The sequence below is a fragment of the Stegostoma tigrinum genome, chromosome 17 (genome assembly GCF_030684315.1).
Source record: "Stegostoma tigrinum isolate sSteTig4 chromosome 17, sSteTig4.hap1, whole genome shotgun sequence".
In the NCBI taxonomy this organism is placed as follows: Eukaryota; Metazoa; Chordata; class Chondrichthyes; order Orectolobiformes; family Stegostomatidae; genus Stegostoma; species Stegostoma tigrinum.
Window position 1 is genome coordinate 9,820,408 of NC_081370.1, and position 22,303 is coordinate 9,842,710.

The 22,303-nt window shown below is 40.6% G+C and overlaps 1 protein-coding gene across 1 annotated transcript in view; it reads left to right on the top strand.

Moving 5' to 3' along the window:
* Window positions 1-22,303, top strand: part of LOC125459470 (mucin-6-like) — a 224,983-nt gene that overhangs the window by 11,569 nt on the left and 191,111 nt on the right. The window contains exons 2-8 of the mRNA XM_048545971.2: window positions 1,663-1,789; window positions 6,815-6,905; window positions 7,565-7,674; window positions 10,404-10,611; window positions 14,724-14,846; window positions 17,332-17,452; window positions 21,474-21,612. Of these exons, the coding sequence (XP_048401928.2) occupies window positions 1,787-1,789; window positions 6,815-6,905; window positions 7,565-7,674; window positions 10,404-10,611; window positions 14,724-14,846; window positions 17,332-17,452; window positions 21,474-21,612 (795 nt within the window). The 5' untranslated portion in view covers window positions 1,663-1,786. The remainder of the gene's footprint in view (window positions 1-1,662; window positions 1,790-6,814; window positions 6,906-7,564; window positions 7,675-10,403; window positions 10,612-14,723; window positions 14,847-17,331; window positions 17,453-21,473; window positions 21,613-22,303) is intronic.

The following is a 22,303-nucleotide window of genomic DNA, read 5'->3' on the forward strand; positions in this document are numbered from 1 at the left end:
GGATTGTCTGATAGGCAGAAAGCAGACAGTAGAGATGAGGCGTCTTCTTCAGGATGGCAGCCGGGGACTAGTGAAACTCTTCAGTCCCTTCGTTGGGGCCACAGTTATTCACGTTATATATTAACGATCCGGACAAAGGAACTGAGGGCTTTGTTACTAAGTTTGTAGATGACACAAAGATAGGTGGAACAGCAGGTGGGAAGTGGGGAGGCTGCAAAAGGATTTGGACATGCTAGGACAGTGGAAAAGAAGGGGCAGATTGAATACAATGTAGGAAAGTGAGTTTGTGCAATTTGGTAGGAAGAATAGAGACTTAGAAATCTAAAGCACAAAGAGACTTGGAGTCCTAGTTCAGGATTCTCTCAAGAGTAACATACAGGTTCAGTTGGCAGTTAAGAATGCAAATACAATGTTAGCATTCAAGAGAGCTAGAATACATGAGTAGAGACATACTGCTGAGACTGTAAAAAGGTGTGGTCAGATCACATTTGGAATATTGTGAGCAGTTTTTAGCCCCATGTCTAAGGAATAATTTGCTGGCATGAGGTGGGGGGGGGGTTTGGTGGTGACAGGCGCAGAGGTGATTCACAAGAATGATCCGATGATGAAGGACTTTGTCATATGAGGAGTAGTTGAAAACTGGGGGTCTGTATTCAATGTGTTTAGAAGATGTGTGGATCCCATTAAAACTTATAGAATATTGAGAGACCTCAATACAGAAGATGTGAAGAAGTTTCCACTAGTAGGAGAAATTAGTTCCTGAGTGCACAACCTTAGAATGAAGGGGTGATCCTTTAAAACTAGAAATATTACCTTGGTGGTAATGAACTAGGAAGTGTTCTCAAACTCTCCATACTATATTAATTGTGCTTGGTATTCTTAGGCTCAACCTTTTATGTTAATTAGGCCATGAACTTTGTTTCTCCATGTTTATGAAATTGGATGAATGTTCTCAGAAACAGTCCCCTTCATTATTTGGGAAGGGTGTATTTCCAAACTTACCACCCTCCCTGGTAATGTAAAGTGGGGGAAAGTTGTTCTGGACTTACCGTCTCCCTGTTAATGAGCTCTTGGAGGTGGATATTTCTTGACTCAGCCATTCGGTGTAAATAAAATCAAGTGGGTTTCCTTCAGATGCATCCTTTTTCTAATATTCCATATCTTATCCTTCATGTTTCTTCTGTGGTAATGGAGTTACGGGATGAATAACCAGCTCAGAAATAGAGCTGTGAAAATGTCACACCTCAGAAGTTTAAAGATGCAAGATCATATTGTACATTTTTTGTCTTCAGTGACTGGGAAGATATTACACATTTGGGTATGAGCTACCTATGATTTAATGGTTAGAAATTTATTTACAGTAAATTCTATTTTTGTTATGTGCAAATGATTGATGTCAGCAGTGTGGTTGCTTGGCTCCAGCAGGTGCAGTTGGTTGGCTGTTGCGGGTGTGATCAGTTGGTAGCAGGTTCCTTAATTGTAAGGTGTGTTACATCCAGAGAACTAGGGCAGAAATAGAGACACCATGTGGATAACTATGTCTTTTTCATATGAAGTCTAATTTTTTTCATGGTAACAATAGGTTGCTGAATTCTCAGCTGACTTGTGGTGCAGTCTGCCCAATCATTATTTCAATAAATTATCTGCTTTGTTGTTTTCCAGGAATATTCAACTACCATACAGTTCAAATGGAATAAGTATTCAACATTTTGGGAACCATGTCAGATTGTTCGCCAAACAACAGGGAGTTGATGCCATTGTTGACTGGAACAATGAAGACTACCTCATGGTATACAATCTTTCATCTTCATTCAAAAGTCTTTCTTAATATTTTTAAACTGTAGTATTATCTCTGCATTGTCCTTTATAATGTAATTCCTTATTCACTGCTCACTTTTTCTCCTTATATTGTATACCATTGGCAAGCCATTCTGTGGGTCTCAATGTCAATGTGAAACCTCTGGAAAAGACAATGAATTCCATGCTGGCTTCATTCATTTTTTTTGCCTGGGGTCTGATGTATGAATAGGGCATTTGCAATCTGTGTCACTAACATTTTACATACCACAGACCGTTTTAAGAAATTTTCTTCCCTGCACTGCTTCTGGGTCAAAGAACACTACACCATTGTAGTGAATTTTCCATGTTAAGAATCAACTAATCAACCGCAACTAAAAGAATTAGAAGTGTACAGCCACAGAAAATAAAACACAAGTTCACATAGAATACTTCTCCCCTGTACCTACCCAAAAATTTCATGTTCTGTTTTAACTGTTTCATTTAGTGAGGGAATATGAATTAGTTATCTTTCTTCTTTACCTGTCACAATAAATGTTTCCAGTCTGTTTATTGCTTGAAGGATTTCTATCCCTAGCACTAAATTAAGGGTTATGGGGAGAAGGCAAGAGAATGGATTTGAGAAACGTCTCGGCAGTGATCGATGGGCTGAATAGTTGATTCTGCCCCTATACCTGATGGTCTTATATATGTAAATGCTGGCAGTAAAAGGATCAACAGTACCATTCCTCATGACATGCACATGTTAAGTAAGCGTTTAGCAAACCACTTAGAAACACAGAGTTTTATCAGGAATTCATATAACTTTTGTCATATCCTCAGGTCATCTGAAAGTACTTAACAGACAGTAAATTATTTTGAACTGTGGTTAGATATGACAACCAAGTTTTACAGCATAATAATCCCACAAACAACTAAATATAAATATTTTGTAATACTAGTTGAGGGATTAAATTTGGCCAAACTAAACTTGCCTCCAACAAATTGTGTTATGTAATCTCGGCAATTATGTCTTCCATGTCATTGTTAGAAGTGCAGGTCCCTTGAAAGCTCAAGCAGATTTGATTGAGAGCAAGTGATGCATGTTGAACTTTGCATTCCCCCTACCTGCATCATTAAGAGCTCTCATGTCATGTTCCTACCACTAATCTAGAAGATCTTGGTTCAAGTCCAACCTGTTCCAGAGGTGTATTATAATATGCTCAAACTGGTTGATTGAAAATATCTACTGTTAGAAAAAGCTCTGCTTGTCTTCAAATATGGATTTGGGGTTCTTATAGTGCACAGGTGGTGTCCCTACCTCTGAACCAAGGGGCCTCGGTTCAAGTTCCACCTGCTGTAGTAATGTTTCATCATATCACTGAACATGGTGATTAGTAAATAAAGCTGAGCTATTAGGATTGTTTGCATTATAGAGTCATTCAGTATGAAAACAGACCTTTTGGTCCAACTCATCCATGCTGACCAGGAATCTTAAACAGACTAGTTCCATTTGAACCAAAAGAACTGCAGATGCTGTAAATCGAGAACAAAAACAAAGTTGCTGGAAAAACTCAGCAGGTCTGGCAGCATCTGTGAAGGAGGAAACAGAGTTTCGTTTCAGGTCCGGTGACCCTTCCTCAGAACAGAAGAAGGGTCCTGAGAAAGGGTCACCAGACCCGAAATGTTAACTCTGTTTTCTCCTTCACAGATGCTGCCAGACCTCCTGACCTTCTCCAGCAACTTTTTTTTTGCACTAGTTCCATTTGTTTGCATTTGGCCTATATCCCTTTAAACCTTTCCTATTCATGTACCTGTCCAAACGTCTTTTAAATGTTGAAATCGCACTTGCCTCTATCACTTACGGTGGCAGTTCACTCCATATATGCACCACTCTCTGTCTGCAAACGTTGCCCGTCAAGTTCTTTTCAAATCTTTCCCCGCTCACCTTAACCTATTTCCTCTTGTTTTGGACTCCCCTACCCTGAGAAAATGACCTCTGATATTCACCTTTTCGATGATTTTATGAAACTCTATAAAGTCACCCCTTCACCCCCAAAGCTCTAGAGAAAAAAAAAGTCGCAGCCTATCCAGCCTCTCCTTACAACACAAATCCTCCAGTTTTGGCAATATCCTTGTAAATTTTTTATACACCCTTCCAAGTTTAACAACGTGCAGCAGGGTGACCAGAATTATATGCAGTATCCTAAAAGTGGCCTCACCAATGTCTTGTTTAGCCACAACATGACACCCCAACACCTGTATTCAGTGCTCTGACCAATGAAGATAAGCGTGCCAAATGCCTTCTTCACTACTGTATTTACCTGTGACGCTACTTTCAAGGAACTATGAACGTCCATCCTTAGGTCTTGACCATTACCTGTGTAAATTCTGCTGTGGTTTGCCTGACCAAAATGCAACACATTGCGTTTACCTAGATTAAGCCCCATCTGTCACTGTCGCACCCACTGGCCCACCTGAACAAGATCTTGTTCTATTTTTGGTGTCATCCATAAACTGACTAAACGCACTTCTGATAGTTGCATCTAAATTGATCATATAAATGACAAAAAACAGGTGGACCCAGAACTGATCTTTGTGGCACACTGCTGTTCACAGGCCTGAACAACAACCATCATCTACCATCATCCTCTGTCTTCTACCATCAAGCCAATTTTGTATCCAATTGGCTATCTGTCCCTGGATCCCATGTAATCTAACCTTACTAAGGTTAGTCGACCATGTGGGACCTTGTTGAAGTCCTTGCTAAAGTCCACACAGACAGTGTCTGTCATTCTGCCTCCATCTAACATCTTGATAACCTTTTCAAACCACTTTACAAGTTTGTCAGACGTGATTTGCCATGTTCAAATCCATACTGACAAAACCTAATCAGTCCTTGCCTTTCCAAATGCATGTAAGTCCTGCCTCTGAGAATCCCTTCCAATAACTTATCACTGATGTCAGGCCAGTCAACCTGTCCTTGCAAAAAAAAATGCTCCATATCTAAAATCGACCCAAACTTGGACTGCCTTTCTGTAGCTAAGCGAACCAAACTGTTCACAGTTTTCTTGATGTAGTCTAACTGTTACTTTCTATAGTTTTAGCAAAACGTCCCTATTTTTCTACTCCACCCCCTCTGAATATGAGGTGACCATGGCAGGTGGGGTCATATATTGTGCCCCACTTTGAAATACACCTTCCTGTGGATGAACACCTCTCTCACATGATCCTTTCCATTCCATACTTTACTGTTTCCCCCCCTTAAAAAAAATACTGTTGCCCTCTTCACAATTGTCATCCCCCTTTTCCCTCAGCCTACAGTCCGAATACCAAAGAATAAATTCCTGAAAATCTTTACAACAGCAACAGAGCTACCACGCACACACAACCGCCCATCCAGACCCCTCCCCCTTTTCCCTTAATTTCTGTGGATGACCCAACAGATTGATCGTGGCCCATTCCCTCAAGTGACCTAATCAGATAACCATTGTGAAGAGTTATCCAGAGTCTGAATGACACCTGGACATCCCCATGGACTCGGCAGATCTGAGCCACGGAACTGACTGACACACTCTTTGGACTGCAGAGGTTTAAACCCCCTGACCAGCACACCCTGACTGAAACTTGGCCATATCCAATCTCCTGGACAAATATAGGGGCCTGCCCTTGACTTACTGTGCTGAGACCCGCTGACTGTTGCTCCCAGGGACTTTGGTCACAGCTACTCCTCTCAGACTTTGAGGCATAGCAGCCTGCTTGCTGCACACGCAGTGAGCTGCTGGCACATGGAGCAGGTGAGAGATTGTGACGCAGTGCCACAAAGAAACATTTGTGCCTCTTGACTGAGGACTACTGACCAGCAGGACAAGCTGCCTGGTTGTTTGAAAGCGATGAGGAAAGGCATGACTGGTGTGTGCATCAGGTATGCACTAACTGAGTAAGCGAGCAGCCTGGACGTGAAGCCTGGTCCAATCCATGAGCTAAATTCCTCTCAGTGTGTGTAAAGTGTACTTTTAACAGCTTGTCTACGGCCAACTGAGAGCTGAAAGTTACTAGATAATCCTTCTAACTTGCACATCGATAATTCTCAATGTCCAGCTTGTTCAGCATATTGGGTCTCGTAGAAAACTGAATATTAATGAGGCAGCATTAATATGGTGTTTTTCAGGCTCAAATGGGCTAAATGCCTTTTCCTGTTATTTTTATCATATGATAGAACAATGGTAGCAGATTTACGGGAACACCACCAGCTTCAAGTTCTCTCCCGAGCCACTCACCATCCTGACTTGGAAATATATCACCATTCCTTCACTGTCACTGGGTCAAAATCCTGGAACTGCCTCCCTCATGGCATTGTGGGTCAACCCACAACAGGTGGACTGCAGCAGTTCAAGAAGGCAACTCACCACCACCTTCTCAAGGGCAACTGGGGATGAGCAATAAATGCTGGCCAGCCAGTATCACCCACATCCCACAAATGAATTTAAAAAATGATGCCGTCTGCTACCTTTGGGTTCAACAGTGAAGTAGAGCTTCTGAATGTTAAGCATGTTAAGGGGTGGCACAGTGGCTGGGGCGGCACGGTGGCTCAGTGGTTAGCATTGCAGCCTCACAGAACCAGGGACCTGGGTTCAATTCCAGCCTCGGGTGACTGCCTGTGCAGAGTTTGCACATTCTCCCCATGTCTGCGTGGGTTTCCTCCGGGTGCTCCAGTTTCCTCCCACAGTCCAAAGATGTGCGGGCTAGGTGGATTGGCCATGCTAAATTGCCCGTAGTGTTCAGCGGTGTGTGGGTTATGGGGAATGGGTCTGGGTGGGATGCTTCAAGGGGCGGTGTGGACTTGTTGGGCCGAAGGGCCTGTTTCTGCACTGTAGGAATCTAATCACACATTTTCACATCTTTCTGCCTGATGGATGTGATTGTGCTCTCAATGTGTTAAAACGTTACACCAGGAATTAAGCTTTCACAAATATATGATTTTGACACACTTACGTATCGTGTTGTGAATTCTCAAAACTTTGCTTTCCCTTTCAAGGTTGAGTTGGGAGACAAATATAAAAACAAGACCTGTGGCTTATGCGGAGATTTCAACAACTCTCCTGAATATAATGAGGTTTTCCATGAAGGTATCCATTTTGTTCTTGACCTGACTTACTGTTACTCTCCATACCCCAGCCACAAAAGGACATTTTTCAAATGTGGCACAGGAATGGGCTTTGACTCAGGGCTAATTTGTATTGATAGGAGGAGTTATGAGTAAATGTTCAGCATTCATTGTGTCCAGACCTCACTAGGATCTTATACCTCATCCTAGGTATGAATCAAATGAACCTTCTTGAACTGCTTTGAACTCATTTATACCTTTCAGGTTATTTACCAGAACTGTAGACAGTACTTCAAATATGGTCTCATGAACACACTGTACAGCTGTGGTAAACATCCTTGTTATTCCATTCCCCTTTTACAATAAATGACAATATTCCATTTTACCTGCTAGTCATTTTCTGTACCTGCATACTGATATGTGATTCATTTACCAGGGCACCCAGATCTCGTTGTACCTCAATGATCTGCAATTTTAAACTATTTAAATAATATACCTACTCTTCCTGAGACAGGGAGTGAAAAGCATAGAGGAATAATGTAGTTAAAGTTGGAAATCTTTCAGAATGACAGACAATCGTTCATAATGTTGAAAATATGTTAAAAAAAAAAGCAATGGCACAGTGTGTCTCAGTTCGTGTAAAATTCCTGTCATGCCTGACAAATTCTGCTCTTTGCTTAGGTCATAGCATTACCATACTCCACTTTGCTTCTCTTCATAAGTTAGATGATCCTTTGGAACATTGTATGCATTTGAAGAATGAGAGTGAGGAGGAACAACTTCCAAATTATGTAAGTTTGACATCTATCTGATCATTTTTAATTTCTTTAGTTTGTTGGCATGGCTTGTTGATCGGACATCATAAATTTCTGATGAATATACATGTTGGAAGATATTCACTGAATGAATAACTAACTGTTTTCCCTCCACCGGTTTGTTGTAAGTGTTGTAGGGTTCAATGTTAATATAGCGGAGGAGGTTGCATAGTTGATGTTGATTATTGGAGGTCATGGGATGTGTGGCATTGTTCAATTTATTTATAATTTTACTTGGGGGTTTGTATCTCTATTGCATTTGAGTGGGAGTGTCATACACTCACATCACTTAGTTTTGCCTCCCCTATTTAAAGTGCCAAGGGTAGAAATGGAGGAGTTATGAGTATTTTTGGTGAGAGGGCAAACTTTATAGATGAACTCAGAAAAGGCAAGGGTTAAACCCCAGTCCATTGAGGCAACCTGAATTTTTCGCTGGACACAGTAAGGACCAAAAAAACGTATTTTACACAAACAGTGATAGAATGTATCCTGGTGCTAAGACTAATAAAGTATGGTAAAGGGTGGTTGGGTGGATCAACAGGAGGAATATGTTGTCCAAAGTTAGATTTGTGTACGAAGGTCAGGCAAGGTAAGTTGCATATCCAGCTCTATCATAGAACACACTTTTCACTTTGATTTGTCATAAATGCTTTAACACGCCAATCTTCACAGTACCTTTGGTTTCAGAAGAATACGACATTCATTTTCTTTGCCCCTCTTCATCTTCACACCTCTCTATCCATAACAATCACTCATACTAAACTTATATAATTTGGAACAATATATCAATCACACCTAATCTAATTTTTGGCACACAGTATGAGATGCTGTCTGTGATACTAGTGATGTATCAGCCTCGTCGACACTTTCACAGAATTCACTGTACTCATACATACTCTTAGATGTGTTGTTCCTTATTGCAGAGGAAGAGAGTATGAGTAGGAAGTATTTGTCAAGTGAACATAACAGATGTGGTTCAGCAGTAGCAATATCACCTCTGAATTGGAATATTATGTGTTTGAATTCCAGTCAGGTATGGAGTACTGCAATATCAGAGTATAGAGCTTTACAACGTAGACACAATGCCTTTGGCCCATTATGTCTATGCTGACCAACAAACATCAAATACACCATCCCATTTATTGTACTTGGTCTATAGCCTACAATGCCCGAGCATTGGGATTATGTTTGACATAGACTGGTTGGACTGAAGGGTCTGTTTCCGAGCTGAATGACTCTAGGACTCTATAAAGGCCAAGTAAGTTCTACTGAGCACATTTGGTAAGAGATCTCAGGCCATGATTCATGCTGATCAATGCCCACTTCCTGTTCCTGTGCTTTGGTTATAAATCCTGCTGTTCTTCATCTTTCTTCTGTTTTTCTTCTTTCTTAACTTCCTGCTCATGTAACCAATGCAAAGCACAATGTGTACTGCCAACTTACAGCAATCACTTTAAATTTGTACTGTTTCTTTCTTTTGTGTCTGCAGCACAATTGAATGGGCACAGATGAATTGTGTACCACAATCCCCATGCTTGTATTTAACAGTTGATCAGTTTAAGTCCCAACTGGTGCTGCCATTGTCAGCAAGAGGACACTTCATGCTACTAGGATTTGACACTGAGTGGAATCAAGTTGTGGTACTAAAATAAAATACTGCATAAATTTCCATGATTGTTCCAAACTGTGTATTAATTGCATTAGATAAGATTAAGCCTCATTATTAAACCAGTAAATGACTACCAAGTTTCAAGGTCCAGTGCATGAATCACACAAAGTTAGTGTGCAGGTACAGCAGGTGATAAAAAAGACTAATGGATTGTTTTCCATTATTACAAAGTAATTTAGCATAAAAGTAATGATGCTATGCTTCACTTATACAGGATATTGATGCGATTGCATCTTGAATGTAATTTGCAATTTTAGTTATCTTACTTAAGAAAAAGTGTAAATGTGTTGGAAGTGATTCAGAGGAGGTTTTCTAGAGGGAAAACCTGGAATGATACCTGGAATTAATAGGATTTCTTGGGAAAGATTGGACAAGCTACACTTGTTTGAAGTTCATACTTGAGCTTAGGAGAGTGAGGAATGACTTGATTGAAGTGTGTAAGATCCTGAAGTCTTGACAATGTGATACAGAAAAGAGGTTTTAGGTTGTGGGAGAGATCAAAACTAGGAGAGACAGTTTTAAGACATGGATGTGATATTTTTCTCTTCCAGAGATTTTTAAGATGGAAATTGATCTATTCTTGTTAGTCAAGGGACTTGGTGCTCAATGGAATGTGGAATTTAAAATACACATAGATCGACCATGATCTTATTCAATATTGGTCAAATTCGAGAGTTCAAGTGGCTTCCTGCTGCTCTGTGTTCAATTGTTTGTACGATAGGATTTTACTACATGTATGCTAATCTGCTATTTGCACTGTCATGAGCTTTTCTTAACCTTCAAAACATGAGAGTAAATGAAACAAATGCAAGAAGATGAATAAAAAGAGACAACTAATGAACTGGAAGTGAACTCACTGTGTTTTCTCATTGATTTTCTATACTGTAAAGATTGATTGAGAGTGGGCCAAGCACCCCATATGTTAGTTTGAAAATAATTTGGTCTATCTGTGAAACAAGTATAAGTTCTCACAGCATTAACTTGGGGAAAAAAAAACTTAGTTCAATTTAATTTCTCTTTGGTTTTCATTTTTTAGCAAGCTTTTTGTGGTTCCATGATGGATAAAATTGCACCAGAATGCACTGTGCTAGAATCAGGCTATATTAAAAGCTGTCAACAGGACCTGTCAAAGTGCTCCAAGAAGTATGATGCCAGCTGTGCTTGTGATACTTTCTCTGAATATGCAAGGGAGTGTTCAAGGTTATTGCAACCCGTCAGAAACTGGAGAAATGACCAGTTATGTCGTAAGTTTGAAGAATAATTTTCAATGCTTATGTATTTTCTCAATGCTAGACTAAAATTCAAACTATTGCCAAAGTCAGAAATGTGTTCTTGACATCATTTAACATCTTAGATTATTGGTCTCATCCATGTTATCAACAGCAGAAGTATTCATTTTTTACATTCTTCCCATTCTGTCACTGAAACATGTGAGGGTGCCAGTTATCAATCATGATGAATATTAACCTATGGTCTTCCAACAATTGATTGCACATGAGTACCGACCTGTTTCACATTAAATGCTGATAATTACATAGTGTTCTTCCCATTGACTGCTGATGGATAATTAAAGGGCATATCTCCAGACTGGATCTGCCTCAGATGGTGAGGCAACCAACTAGAGAGAAAAAAACATGCTTAACCTCATCCTCACTAAATTCCCCACAGCAGATCCATCTCTCCGATATTGGTAAGAGTAAGAGTGACCAATATACAGTCCTTGTGGACAGCATCTTCACATTGAGGAAATTGTCCATTGTGTTGTGTGGGTGTCACCCTAGTGCTAAATGGGATGGATTTCACACAGATCTAGCAACTCAAGATGGGCTATCATGAGATGCTGTGGGCAACAACAGTATTGTACTGAAACATAGTTTGCAACTTGTGGCCCAGCATATCACTCACTCTATTGTCATCTAGCCAGGGGATAAACCCTGGTTCAATTAAGAATTAAGCAGGGCATGCACCAGGCTTCTCTCAAGATGAAGTGTCAGCCTAATAAAGCTGCAACACCGTATACTTGCATGCTAAACAACATAAGCAGAAATTTATAGGCAGGGTTCAGCAATTATACAAACAATGGATCAGATCTAAGCTCTGCAGCCCTGCTATTTCCAATCATGAATGATGATGTACAGTTTGTTCCTTGGAGGAAGAGGCTCCACAAATATCCCTATCTTGAATGATGGAAAAGCCCATCAGCTCAGTGCAGAAGATAAGGCTGAAGTATTAGCAGCAATTTGCAGTCAGCAGTGGTGAATGATAATCCATTTTGGTCTTCTAGGAAATTCACTGCATCATAGATATAAGTCTTTAGCCAATTTGAAGTCACTGAATACTGTGAAGGCAATAGTACTCAACTCTTGTGCTCTACCAACTGTTATCACCCCAGTCAAGCTGTTCAAGTAATTTAAAAGAAACTGACAATGTGAAAAATTTATGTCTGATGTTTTTTTAAAAACGCAGCACTAAACTGGGATACTAGTCTATGGATTAGCTCAGTAGAGAAGCAGTGGTAGCCACTTAAGGTAGTATTCCGAATACTTACTGTGAGTAAATTCCTACGATGAAGAGAGTTTAAAATTTAGAGTTAGCTTTATTGTCACATGTACTCACCCAGGTCCGTGCCAATACCCAACCTCCGGATTGCACCACGCCAAATCTCCAGACCACAAGTCTTGAAGCCTCACCTCCAGTCAACAAGGACCTTACCTCCCTGCCATAGCCTCCAGTCTAGGACTCATCTCACCGTGATGTCCTCAGGTTCAGGACTCACGTCCATGCGAAGAATAAAGAACAATACAGGAGCAGGCCTTTCAGCCCTCCAAGTCTACGCCAACATATTTTGCTCTTACATACTGAAACTGTCTTCACTCACAGGATTTGTACCCCTCTATTCCCTTCCTATTCAGGTGTTTGTCCAGCTGCTTCTTGAATGCTTCTATTGTGCCTGCTTCCACCATCTCTTGGTGGAGTGGTAATACATTCCAGGCACTCACCACTCTTTGTGTGAAAAACATGCCTCGCATATCTTTTTCAAACTTCACCCCTCACTCCTTGATCTTGTGTCCCCTAGTAATTGACGCCTCCATCCTGGGAAAAAGCCTCATATTTTCCACTTTATGCATGCAGTTCACAATCTAATAAACTTACATCAGGTCACTCCTCAACTTCCTGTGTTCCAGTGAAAAAAAACCCAGTCTATCCAAGATAACAAGGTGAAGACCTAGATGAACACGGCAAGCCAAGCAGCATCAGAGGAGCAGGAACACTGACGCTTTGGGTCTGGACCCTTCTTCAGTGTATCCAACCTTTCTTCATAGCTAAAATTGCCCATATCGGGCAACAACATGATAAACCATTTCTATATTGTCTCCAGTGCATCCACATCCTTCTGCTAATGTGACCAGAATTGTACACAACATTCCAAGTGAGGCCTAACTAAAGTTCTACAAAGCGGTAGCAAAACTTGCCTATCCTTATACATAATGCCCCTTCCATTGAAGGCAAGAATGCCATAAGCTTTTTTTTACTACCTTATCCAACTGTGCTGCCACCTTCAGTAATCTGTGAACTTGCAAAGGGGAGCAAAGACGTAGGTTTCGGAATTTACTGATGAGTTTGTTTGCAATTATGGTGTTGAAGGCAGAACTGTAGTAAATAAGTAGGGGCTTAACTTAAGTAGCCTTGTTATCCAGGTGTTCCAAGGATGAGTGAGGGAGATGGTGACTGCTGTGGACCTGTTTCGCTACCAGGCAACTTGCAAAGGAGCAAGGCAATTTGGTAGGTTGGAGTTGATGTGAGCCATGTCTAGCCTCTTGAAGCACTTCAAAATTATGGAAGTCAGAGCTACCAGGCAGTAGTCATTGAGGCAAGCTGCATAATTCTTCTTTGGCACCGGGATGATGGTGGCCTTCTTGAAGCTGGTGGGGATTTCAAGTCATAGCAAGGAGAGGTTAAAGGTGCCTGCGAATATTCCCAGCATCTAGTCCGCACAGCATCTCAGTGGATGGCAGTACTAGGATCTTGCCACGGGCCCTTCCAGGTCTTGCATAGTGTGACCTTAGGAGAAGACCACCAGCAGCAAGTCCACATGTGGTCTAAAGATCCTCACAGCTTTTCACATTGTCCTCCATGCTCTCCTTTGGGCTTACCTGATTAGTGCCAATGAGCACTGCCTGCCCCCTCCAGAGTTTCATAATAAATAGATTTCCATTATTGGTCCAGCCACATGTGGTCCAGAGTGGTCATCAGTTTGAGTGGCATTGAAAAGCTGTCAGCTTCTTGATTAGTTGCCAACTCTTGAGGGCATGATCTTTGTTTTCAAAGGCAGGGGAACCCGAAGGCAAGCAGCAGTCTGCCTGATTGACGTTGATCTCTTTGGGGGTCCTGGAAATAGACACAATGGGGACGCTACCATTTGACTTGGGCCATATGGAGCCACAGCTGTGGCCATTAAATTCAGCCCATAAAGTCATTATGACACAGAATGAGGCGATTTGATCTATGTAGTCAGTGTCAATTCTCTGGCATTCTCGTTCTCCGCTTTAAATCTATAGTGGAACAAGTTTATTTTCCACAAATGCCCATCATGTTTCCTTTTGAAATTGTTGATCTTTTCTGCTTTCTCCATCCTCGTTAGCAACATGTTCCAGGTAATTACTATTGTGTAGACAGGGCTTGCCTGACATCTCCCTGCATTTCTTGTCCAAAATCTTAAATCCAAAATCTTTCTCTCGCTCGCTAATGGGAACAGCCTTTATTTGATTACCTTATCTAAACCTAACATAATCTTGTACACCTCTATCACAAATTTAGCCTAAATCCCTTTTGTTCCAAAGTGAATAATACCCTTGACATTTTGTAATAAACATTCAAATTCTAAATTCTCTCAGTGACCCAAAGAGCTGTGGTATTGATTAATAGTTCAAAAAATAGTCGAAGGGCTTTTAAGCTCTAGTAACTCAGGAGCTGATTTTTTTTTAGATTAGATTCCCTACTGTGTGGAAACAGGCCCTTTGGCCCAACAAGTCCACACCACCCGTTGAAGCATCCCACCCAGACCCAACCCTATCTCCCATAACCCACACACCCCTGAACACTATGGGCAATCTTAGCATGGCCGATCTACCTAGCCTACACATCTTTGCACTGTGGGAGGAAACCGGAGCAAATCCACACAGACACAGGGAGAATGTCCAAACTCCACACAGACAGTTACCTGAGGCTGGAATCGAACCCAGGTCCCTGGCGCTGTGCTAACCACTGAGCCACCGCGCTGCCCTTGTTCCAGAACTTTCTGTACACAGAATATACTTCATTTGACAGAATTGCAACACTTCTGTTTTCATTTTAGCTCCACGTAAATGTCCAACGAACCAAATATACTTGGAGAGTGGATGTCCGTGCTTTTCTACATGTTCAAACTTGCGCTCTACCTGCGATAGTCATGGCATATATGGATGTTTCTGCCCAGAAGGTAAACTCACTTCCACAAATCATAAGCAAAGTTCAAAAAACAAGTAAAGGGGAATGCTGCAAACATTGGAAATCCAAAACAAAACTCAGTTATGGAATTGTACAATGGATTCATCAGTACCTGAAAGAAAGGTCAAAGTCATTATTTGGGGTGGGATCTTTAATTGAACTTGTTTGAGTCTGATTTAATCTTGAATAACTTTCACGATTTAATGTTTGGCTGGAAATTTCTGTAGAAAGGCTGCCAGAAGAAGACAAAAATTCTTATTTACGTGTAACAGAGGGGAATTCTGCAGTTGTGCTGATATTATGGAAATAGAGGCAGGAAAACAACCTAAATTGCAGAAAAAAATTATCGGCAATATTTACCCTGAAATTATCATTGAATGGCATTGGTGGTGAATAGAAAACTGGTGAAATCAGGTTCATCATTAATGCACAAAGTGGTTTGATTTATAATGAGTTTCTGTTGCCGGTAATGTTGAAGTTAATATTTTTCATCTGTGGAACCTGGGGTAAACAAGCATTTATCATCCTAATTTGTGAAGAGGGTAGTGAAAAGTTTGCCACATTGCTGTGGGCCTGGAGTCACACAAAGGCCAGACCAGCTAAGGATGACAGATTTCTTCCGTTAAAGATCATTTATGAATCTGGTAGTTTTTTACGGTAATTAACAGTAACCAAATGGTCACCATTAGAGATAGCAGGAACTGCTGATGCTGGAGAATCTGAGATAACAAGGTGTAGAGCTGAATGAACACAGCAGGCCAAGCAGCATCTTAGCAGCAGGAAAGCTGACGTTTCGGGCCTGGACCCTTCTTCGGGTGTAGGCCCGAAACGTCAGCCTTCTTGCTCCTCTAATGCTCTTGGCCTGCTGTGTTCATCCAGCTCTACATCTTGCTGTCTCAGGCCACCATTAGACAAACTTTTAATTCCAGACTTTTATTGAGTTCAAATTTTGCCATCTGTCATGGTAGGATTTGGACCCATGTCCCTTGAATATTTGCTCAGGGTTCAGGATTACTAGTCTACTGAACAAAAGCCAAAGACTGATGATGCTGGAGTTCTGAAATAAATGTTGAAGAAATACAGTAAGTGTGGCAGCATCTTTGCAGATATAGAGAAAGTTAATATTTTGAGTTCAGTTCAATTCTTCCTCAGAATGTTATAATGTTACTGCTTCTGTTAAGAATAGCTCTTTATCTTCTATGACAAACAGTTAGTGATTTTGTTTGAAAATCTGAAAGCTGATTCATGTTTACAGCAGAAGATACTGGTTTAACTGAAATTACAGATAAATCCACTGAATGCTTTGATAATCATAACACACGATATACAACACAGAAAAATACAGTTTGTGCCAAATCATTGTGGTCTACCAGAGCCTTCCCCCTTTCTTTTCCTCATCCAGATCAAGCATTGCTTCCCCATCATACGCTTGTTTGGTTTCTTTTCAGTTACATCTGTGCTATTGCTTCAAGTGCTTCCTCAGAGCCATATTTTTCCACTCTTTGGGTTAATAAGGTTCTTCTAATTGTGTTCATCAAATGCACTGCTTTTAACATCATAAAAGAGTCTGGAATTTTGACACTTACTATGCCTACGTTATTGTAAGTAATCGAGCAATCGCTGTACTATTTTCCTGATGATTTGAAAGGTACATATCTCTTTGAGGCTGGGAGAATAATTGGCTAAGATTGGAGGTGTGTAGATATGACAGTTCATACTCTCAGAGACGTTTACAGTACAATAGGAGGCTATTTAGCCCATAGTGTCTGCACTGGTTAATAAAGATCTAATGACCCTAATCCTACTTTTCAACTCTTGTCCCATGGCTCTGGAGCTATGCCAACAGAAATGAATATCATAATTGCTGCTATTCAACACTCCTCTCAGTTTTCTGCACGTTACTAATTTAAGTCCCCTGGTTATTGGCCTCTCTACTAATAGAAAAAATGTCTTCCTAACCACCCTACCTATTCCCCTCAAGATCTTATGCACCTATATCAAAACCCCTCTCAATCTTTGCAGCTCCAAAATAACATCAACCTACCCAGTTTTTCCTCATAGCTCAAACCCTCCAGTCCATCTTGGGAAATCTCCTCTGCACCGTCTCGAGCACAATTCCATCTTTCTTGTATGTGGTTACCAGAAGTTATACAGTTCTGGAATTGTGGCCTCAATAGTGTTTTATGCAGTTCCAGCTGTTATGTTCTGTGTCTCAGCCACTAACACCAAGTATCCAATTTGTCATCATAATAACCTATATGCCCAGTTATTTCAGGGATTTGTGGCTATGCACTCAGAGGTCCCTTTGCAATACGTTCGGGTGGTGTTAATCCCTTGCCTTGTTAGCCTTCCCTAAGTGCACTGCTTCATTTTCCTGAATTGAATTTCAAATGCCACTGACCTGCCCATCTGACCAGCAAATCCATGATAAGTAATACTTCCATTACAGTGGATACTCACTGCTATATTTTCCACAGGGACTGTTTTTGATGACATTTCCAATAAGGGCATGTGTGTACCTCTCAGTGAATGTCCCTGTACTTGGAATGGGGATACCTACAGTCCTGGGGATAAAATCTCTGCACTCTGCAGAAACTGGTAAAGCAAAAATCCTTCTACTGCTGTTTAGTACAAAAATTTGGGGTAGATTTTCAATTTGATCTTTATGGAAATTTTAATATTTTCATTTCCATTGATTACAGTGACATGAAAATTATCCTGTGTCTATATTTGGCAGTTAATTTGTCATACTTGATTTACACCTAGGAGATTGAATTAAAAATCTACCTTTACTTGATTGTAATATGTTAAAACTGATAGCATTCATCATTATTATTCTGCTCAACTGATAGCAAGTTCTAGGTTTAGATTTTTGTTCGATTCTTCACTTAACTGAGATGATATCTTGGTCCTGAAGAAGCACCCCATTTTCAACATTAGAAATGCAGGTGGGATTTGATTGAAATATAAGAGAAACCTGAACCCAGCAAGCCCCTTTGTACTCAATTAGAGTACCAACAGACCCAGTTATATTGAAGGGATGTCCATTTCTTGCAATCTGTGAATTGACAGTTTTTGAGAGAAAACAGGAATACATTTTAAAAGTAGAGAAGATCTGTGGACCTATTAAGACGTTGATACTTGAGTGTCTACTGTTTACATTCAGTCTCCTGTATTTCACATTCACATAAAATAAGGTGCTTGCAAGTTTCTTAGCTGTTTTTGACATAAACCTAAGGATAATCATCATAGTATTAGTGCTGCATGACTGCTTCCACAGTCTCCTTCCGATAGTGTGGGGAGGCAGTAAGTTTACTGTATAGCTGACAGCTCCAAGCTGTCCTTATTCAGGAAATGGCTGTCTTTAATATGTAGCCATGAGTATAAACATTTATTTTCAAAGAGAGGATTAAGTACTAGACAAAAATAAATGTTAAGTTTTTACCAATGAGTATGTCTTAAATAAGTAATCAATTCTGTTATAAATAATTAGAAATTTATATTATTTAATCTCTTCAGTTTTGTCCTCCAGAATTTTTATTAATACCCTCCTCATTGTTTATTGCACTTGTGTTTTTTTATCTGCAAATTGAACTTATGCCTGTTATACCCATGTACCAGTTATTAGTTGTGGATGATTTTAATATACACATTAATTGGAAAATCAGATCAGTAATTGGCGTCTCTTTGAGTCATTCATTGAATGCTTTTGAAATAGATTCTTAAAGCAGCATATGATGGAACTGACTGGAGAGCAGGTTATACTGGACTCGATATTATTCAATGTGATACAATTGATTTTTGACCTGAAAGTAAAGAAAACTCCAGGTAACAGTGATCAAAAAATGATTGAATTTTACACACGCTTTGAAAGGGAAAAGAGTCAATATGTATCTGGTATGGTAAACTTAAAGGGAAACATAAGGCCCCCCCTCAATCTCCGTCTTTCTATTGAAAATAATCCTAATCTACTCAACCTCTCTTCATAGCTTGCACCCTCCATACCAGGCAACATCCTGGTGAACCTCCTCTGTACCGTCTCCAAAGCGTCCACATCCTTTTGGTAATGTGACGACCAGAACTGTACGTAGTACTCTAAATGTGGCCGAACCAAAGTGTTATACAACTGTAACATGACCTGCCAACTCTTGTACTTAATACCCTGTCTGATGAAGGAAAGCATGCTGTCTGCCTTCTTGACCACCCTATTGACCTGCGTTGCCACCTTCAGGGAACACCCAGATCTCTCTGTCCATCAATTTTCCCATCAACTCTCCAGTCTATCTATATTCTGCTGTAATCTCTGACAGTCCTCTTTACTATCCACGACTCCACCAATCTTAGTGTCAACTGCAAACTTGCTGATCAGACCACCTACACCTTCCTCCAAATCATTTACGTATATCACAAACAACAGTGGTTCTGGATGTGAGTTTGCTCGCTGAGCTGGAAGCTTAGTTTTCAGACATTTCATCACCATTCTAGGTAACATCATCAGTGAGCCTCCGACGAAGTGCTGGTGTTATGTCCCGCTTTCTATTTATCTGTTTAGGTTTCCATGTGTTGGTGATGTTATTTCCTGCATTGGTGATGTCATTTCCTGTTCTTTTTCTCAGAGGATGATAGATTGTGTCCAAATCAATGTGTTTGTTGATGGAGTTCCAGTTGGAATGCCATGCTTCTAGGAATTCTCGTGCGTGTCTCTGTTTGGCTTGTCCTAGGATGGATGTGTTGACCCAATCAAAGTGGTGTCCATCCTCGTCTGTAAGTAAGGATACTAGTGATAGCATGGCATTCCAACCGGAACTCCATCAACAAACACATTGATTTGGAGCCAATCTACCATCCTCTGAGAAAAAGAACAGGAAATGACATCAACAATACAGGAAATGACATCACCAACCCAAGGAAACCTAACCAGATAAATAGAAAGCGGGCCATAACACCAGTGCTTCGTCGGAGGCTCACTGATGATGTTACCTAGAATGGGTGATGAAACGTCTGAAAACTAACCTTCCAGCTCAGCGAGCAAACTCCAATCCAGAACCTCAACCTGAGCTACAAATCTTCTCAAAACAACAGTGGTCCCAGCACAGATCCCTGTGGAACATCACTAGCCACAGGTCTCGAATTTGAGAAATTCCCTTCTATTACTACTCTCTGTCTCCTGTTGCCTAGCCAGTTTTTTTATCCGTCTAGCTAGCACACCCTGGACTCCATGTGACTTCACTTTCTCCGTCAGCCTGTCTTGGGGAACCTTATTAAACGCCTTACTGAAGTCCAGAATAGATTACTGAATGCTCAGAATAGATTCATATCTAATGTAAAGAAAAATCTCAAGGGGAAGATCCATCAAGTGTGGTTAACTAAAGAAGTTAAAGAGAGCATCAAACTTAGGGAATGACCATATAAGTACACAGAGTTGAATGGGAGGTAAGGTAACTAGTCTGAATTCCAAGAGTAGATTTTATCAGAGTTCAGAAGAGTGAAGGATGGTTTGACCGAAGTTTATAAGGTCCTAAATGATCATGACAAAGTGGAAAGGAAGCTTCTTCTGAATGAGTCTACAATTTTGGAGGCGCTGTTTTGAAATTAGAGGTCACCATTTTAGAGCAGCAATAAAAAGATAAGGGGCAGCACAGTGGCTCCATGATTAGCACTGCAGCCTCACAGTGCCAAGTTGAATTCCAGCCTTGGACAACTGTCTGGGTGGAGTTTGCACATTCTCCCTGTGTCTGCATGGATTTCCTTCGGGTGCTGTGGTTTCCTCCCGCAGTGCAAAGATGTACAGGTTAGGTGGACTGGCCGTGCTGAATTGCCTTTAGTGTCCAGGGGTATGTAAGTTAGGTGGATTAGACGTGGGGAATGCAGAGTTCCAGATTGGAGGAATGGGTCTGGGTGGGATGCTGTTTAGAGTGTTGGTGTGGATTTTTTGGGCCAAATGGCCTGTTTCCACATGAGAGGGATTCTATGCTTCTAAGATTTTTTACCTCAGAGGATTTTTTGACTTTGTAACTTTCTGTTTCAGAAAGCAGTGGAAGCAGAGTCATTTAATACATTTAAACTAGAGCTGGATAAATTCTTTTTCGGCAGGGGAATCAAGGATTATCATGCACAGTTGGGAATGTAGAATTTCCGCCACAACATATCAGCGTGATTTTATTATATTGCTGAGCAAGGTGATGAACAGCCAACTTCTGCTCTGAATTTATATGTTCATAAATAATATGTATTAAAATAGAGCAGACCGGAAAGGTTTTAGCTGACCATGTGCAAAGGTTATGGTAGCTGCGTGGGAAAAGCTCCAGAGAAACCCCGACCCAAAGTTTTTTTTATAAATGTATGTATATAAATGTGATGAACTTGCTTGATCGTAATCTACTGCCGTAGCATTGACATAAGATGGGTAAAAACATGGGTATACTCCAAACTAGGGTTTCCACTGATCTTCATTGTAAGTTATGCAAAACTAAGTGAGAATACCCGAGGAAACCAATGAATGACGTTTTTTTTAACAACTTAGACAAGTATAGGATTATTCACGAAACAGGAATATTTTTCTTTTATTATTTTAATATTGTTTTATTGTGCACTTTGAATATGTTTGTGTTTTGTGCAGTGTGTGTTCTATGGGTCAGTGGAAGTGCACTAATCTCCCATGTCCCGGACGATGTTCCATTGAAGGCGGCTCATTTGTTACCACTTTTGATTCACGACAATATCGGTTTCACTCAGTCTGCATCTTTGTGCTGGTCAAAGTAAGATCTTGTGCCAGTTCGTTCATTTTTATGACGTTTAGTGACAGAGTGAAGTTAGTCTTCCCTGTGTCTATAAATTACTCACTGTCAGTGTACAATTGGTTTATTTTACAGTCTTAAATTTTATTCTGGCAAGCTTTTAAAATAATGAGAAATACAACTTACGATGGAGATTAATCAAGCAGAAAGTAAAAACCAGATCCTGATGATAGTATCTTTATATAGAATATAACCTGATGGTAAGCTTCTGCCTTTTGTAGGGCAAGGTCTTGAGGGTGAAACCCAGTCATACAAAAGTTATTAGCCTGAGCTCCTTTATGTACTGCCATGTAGTTGGAACCTTGAAGGTGAGTCTCAGCCCAGAAGATGTTCTAGGGCTGAGATCGTAAGGATAAGGATCTGTCATTAAAAGAAAGGCCTCAATGGAAGGGACCATGACAGCCAGGCACCAAGACAAAATTAATTGCTTAATTCCTTCATAATCTGAGGCAGTAAAAATCCTTCATGAAATATTTTTCTTTCAGCATCTGATGACAGATATCCCTTACCCCTAATTACTTGCTTTCGTTTGGGTACACCACTGTATCTGTGACTGGGAAGCGTAGTGATCGGAATGAAGTCAGTCAGGTGAATCACATAGAATATGAGTTCTCGGATTGGGGCTGTAAACATGGTCCAATCAGGGAGTCCT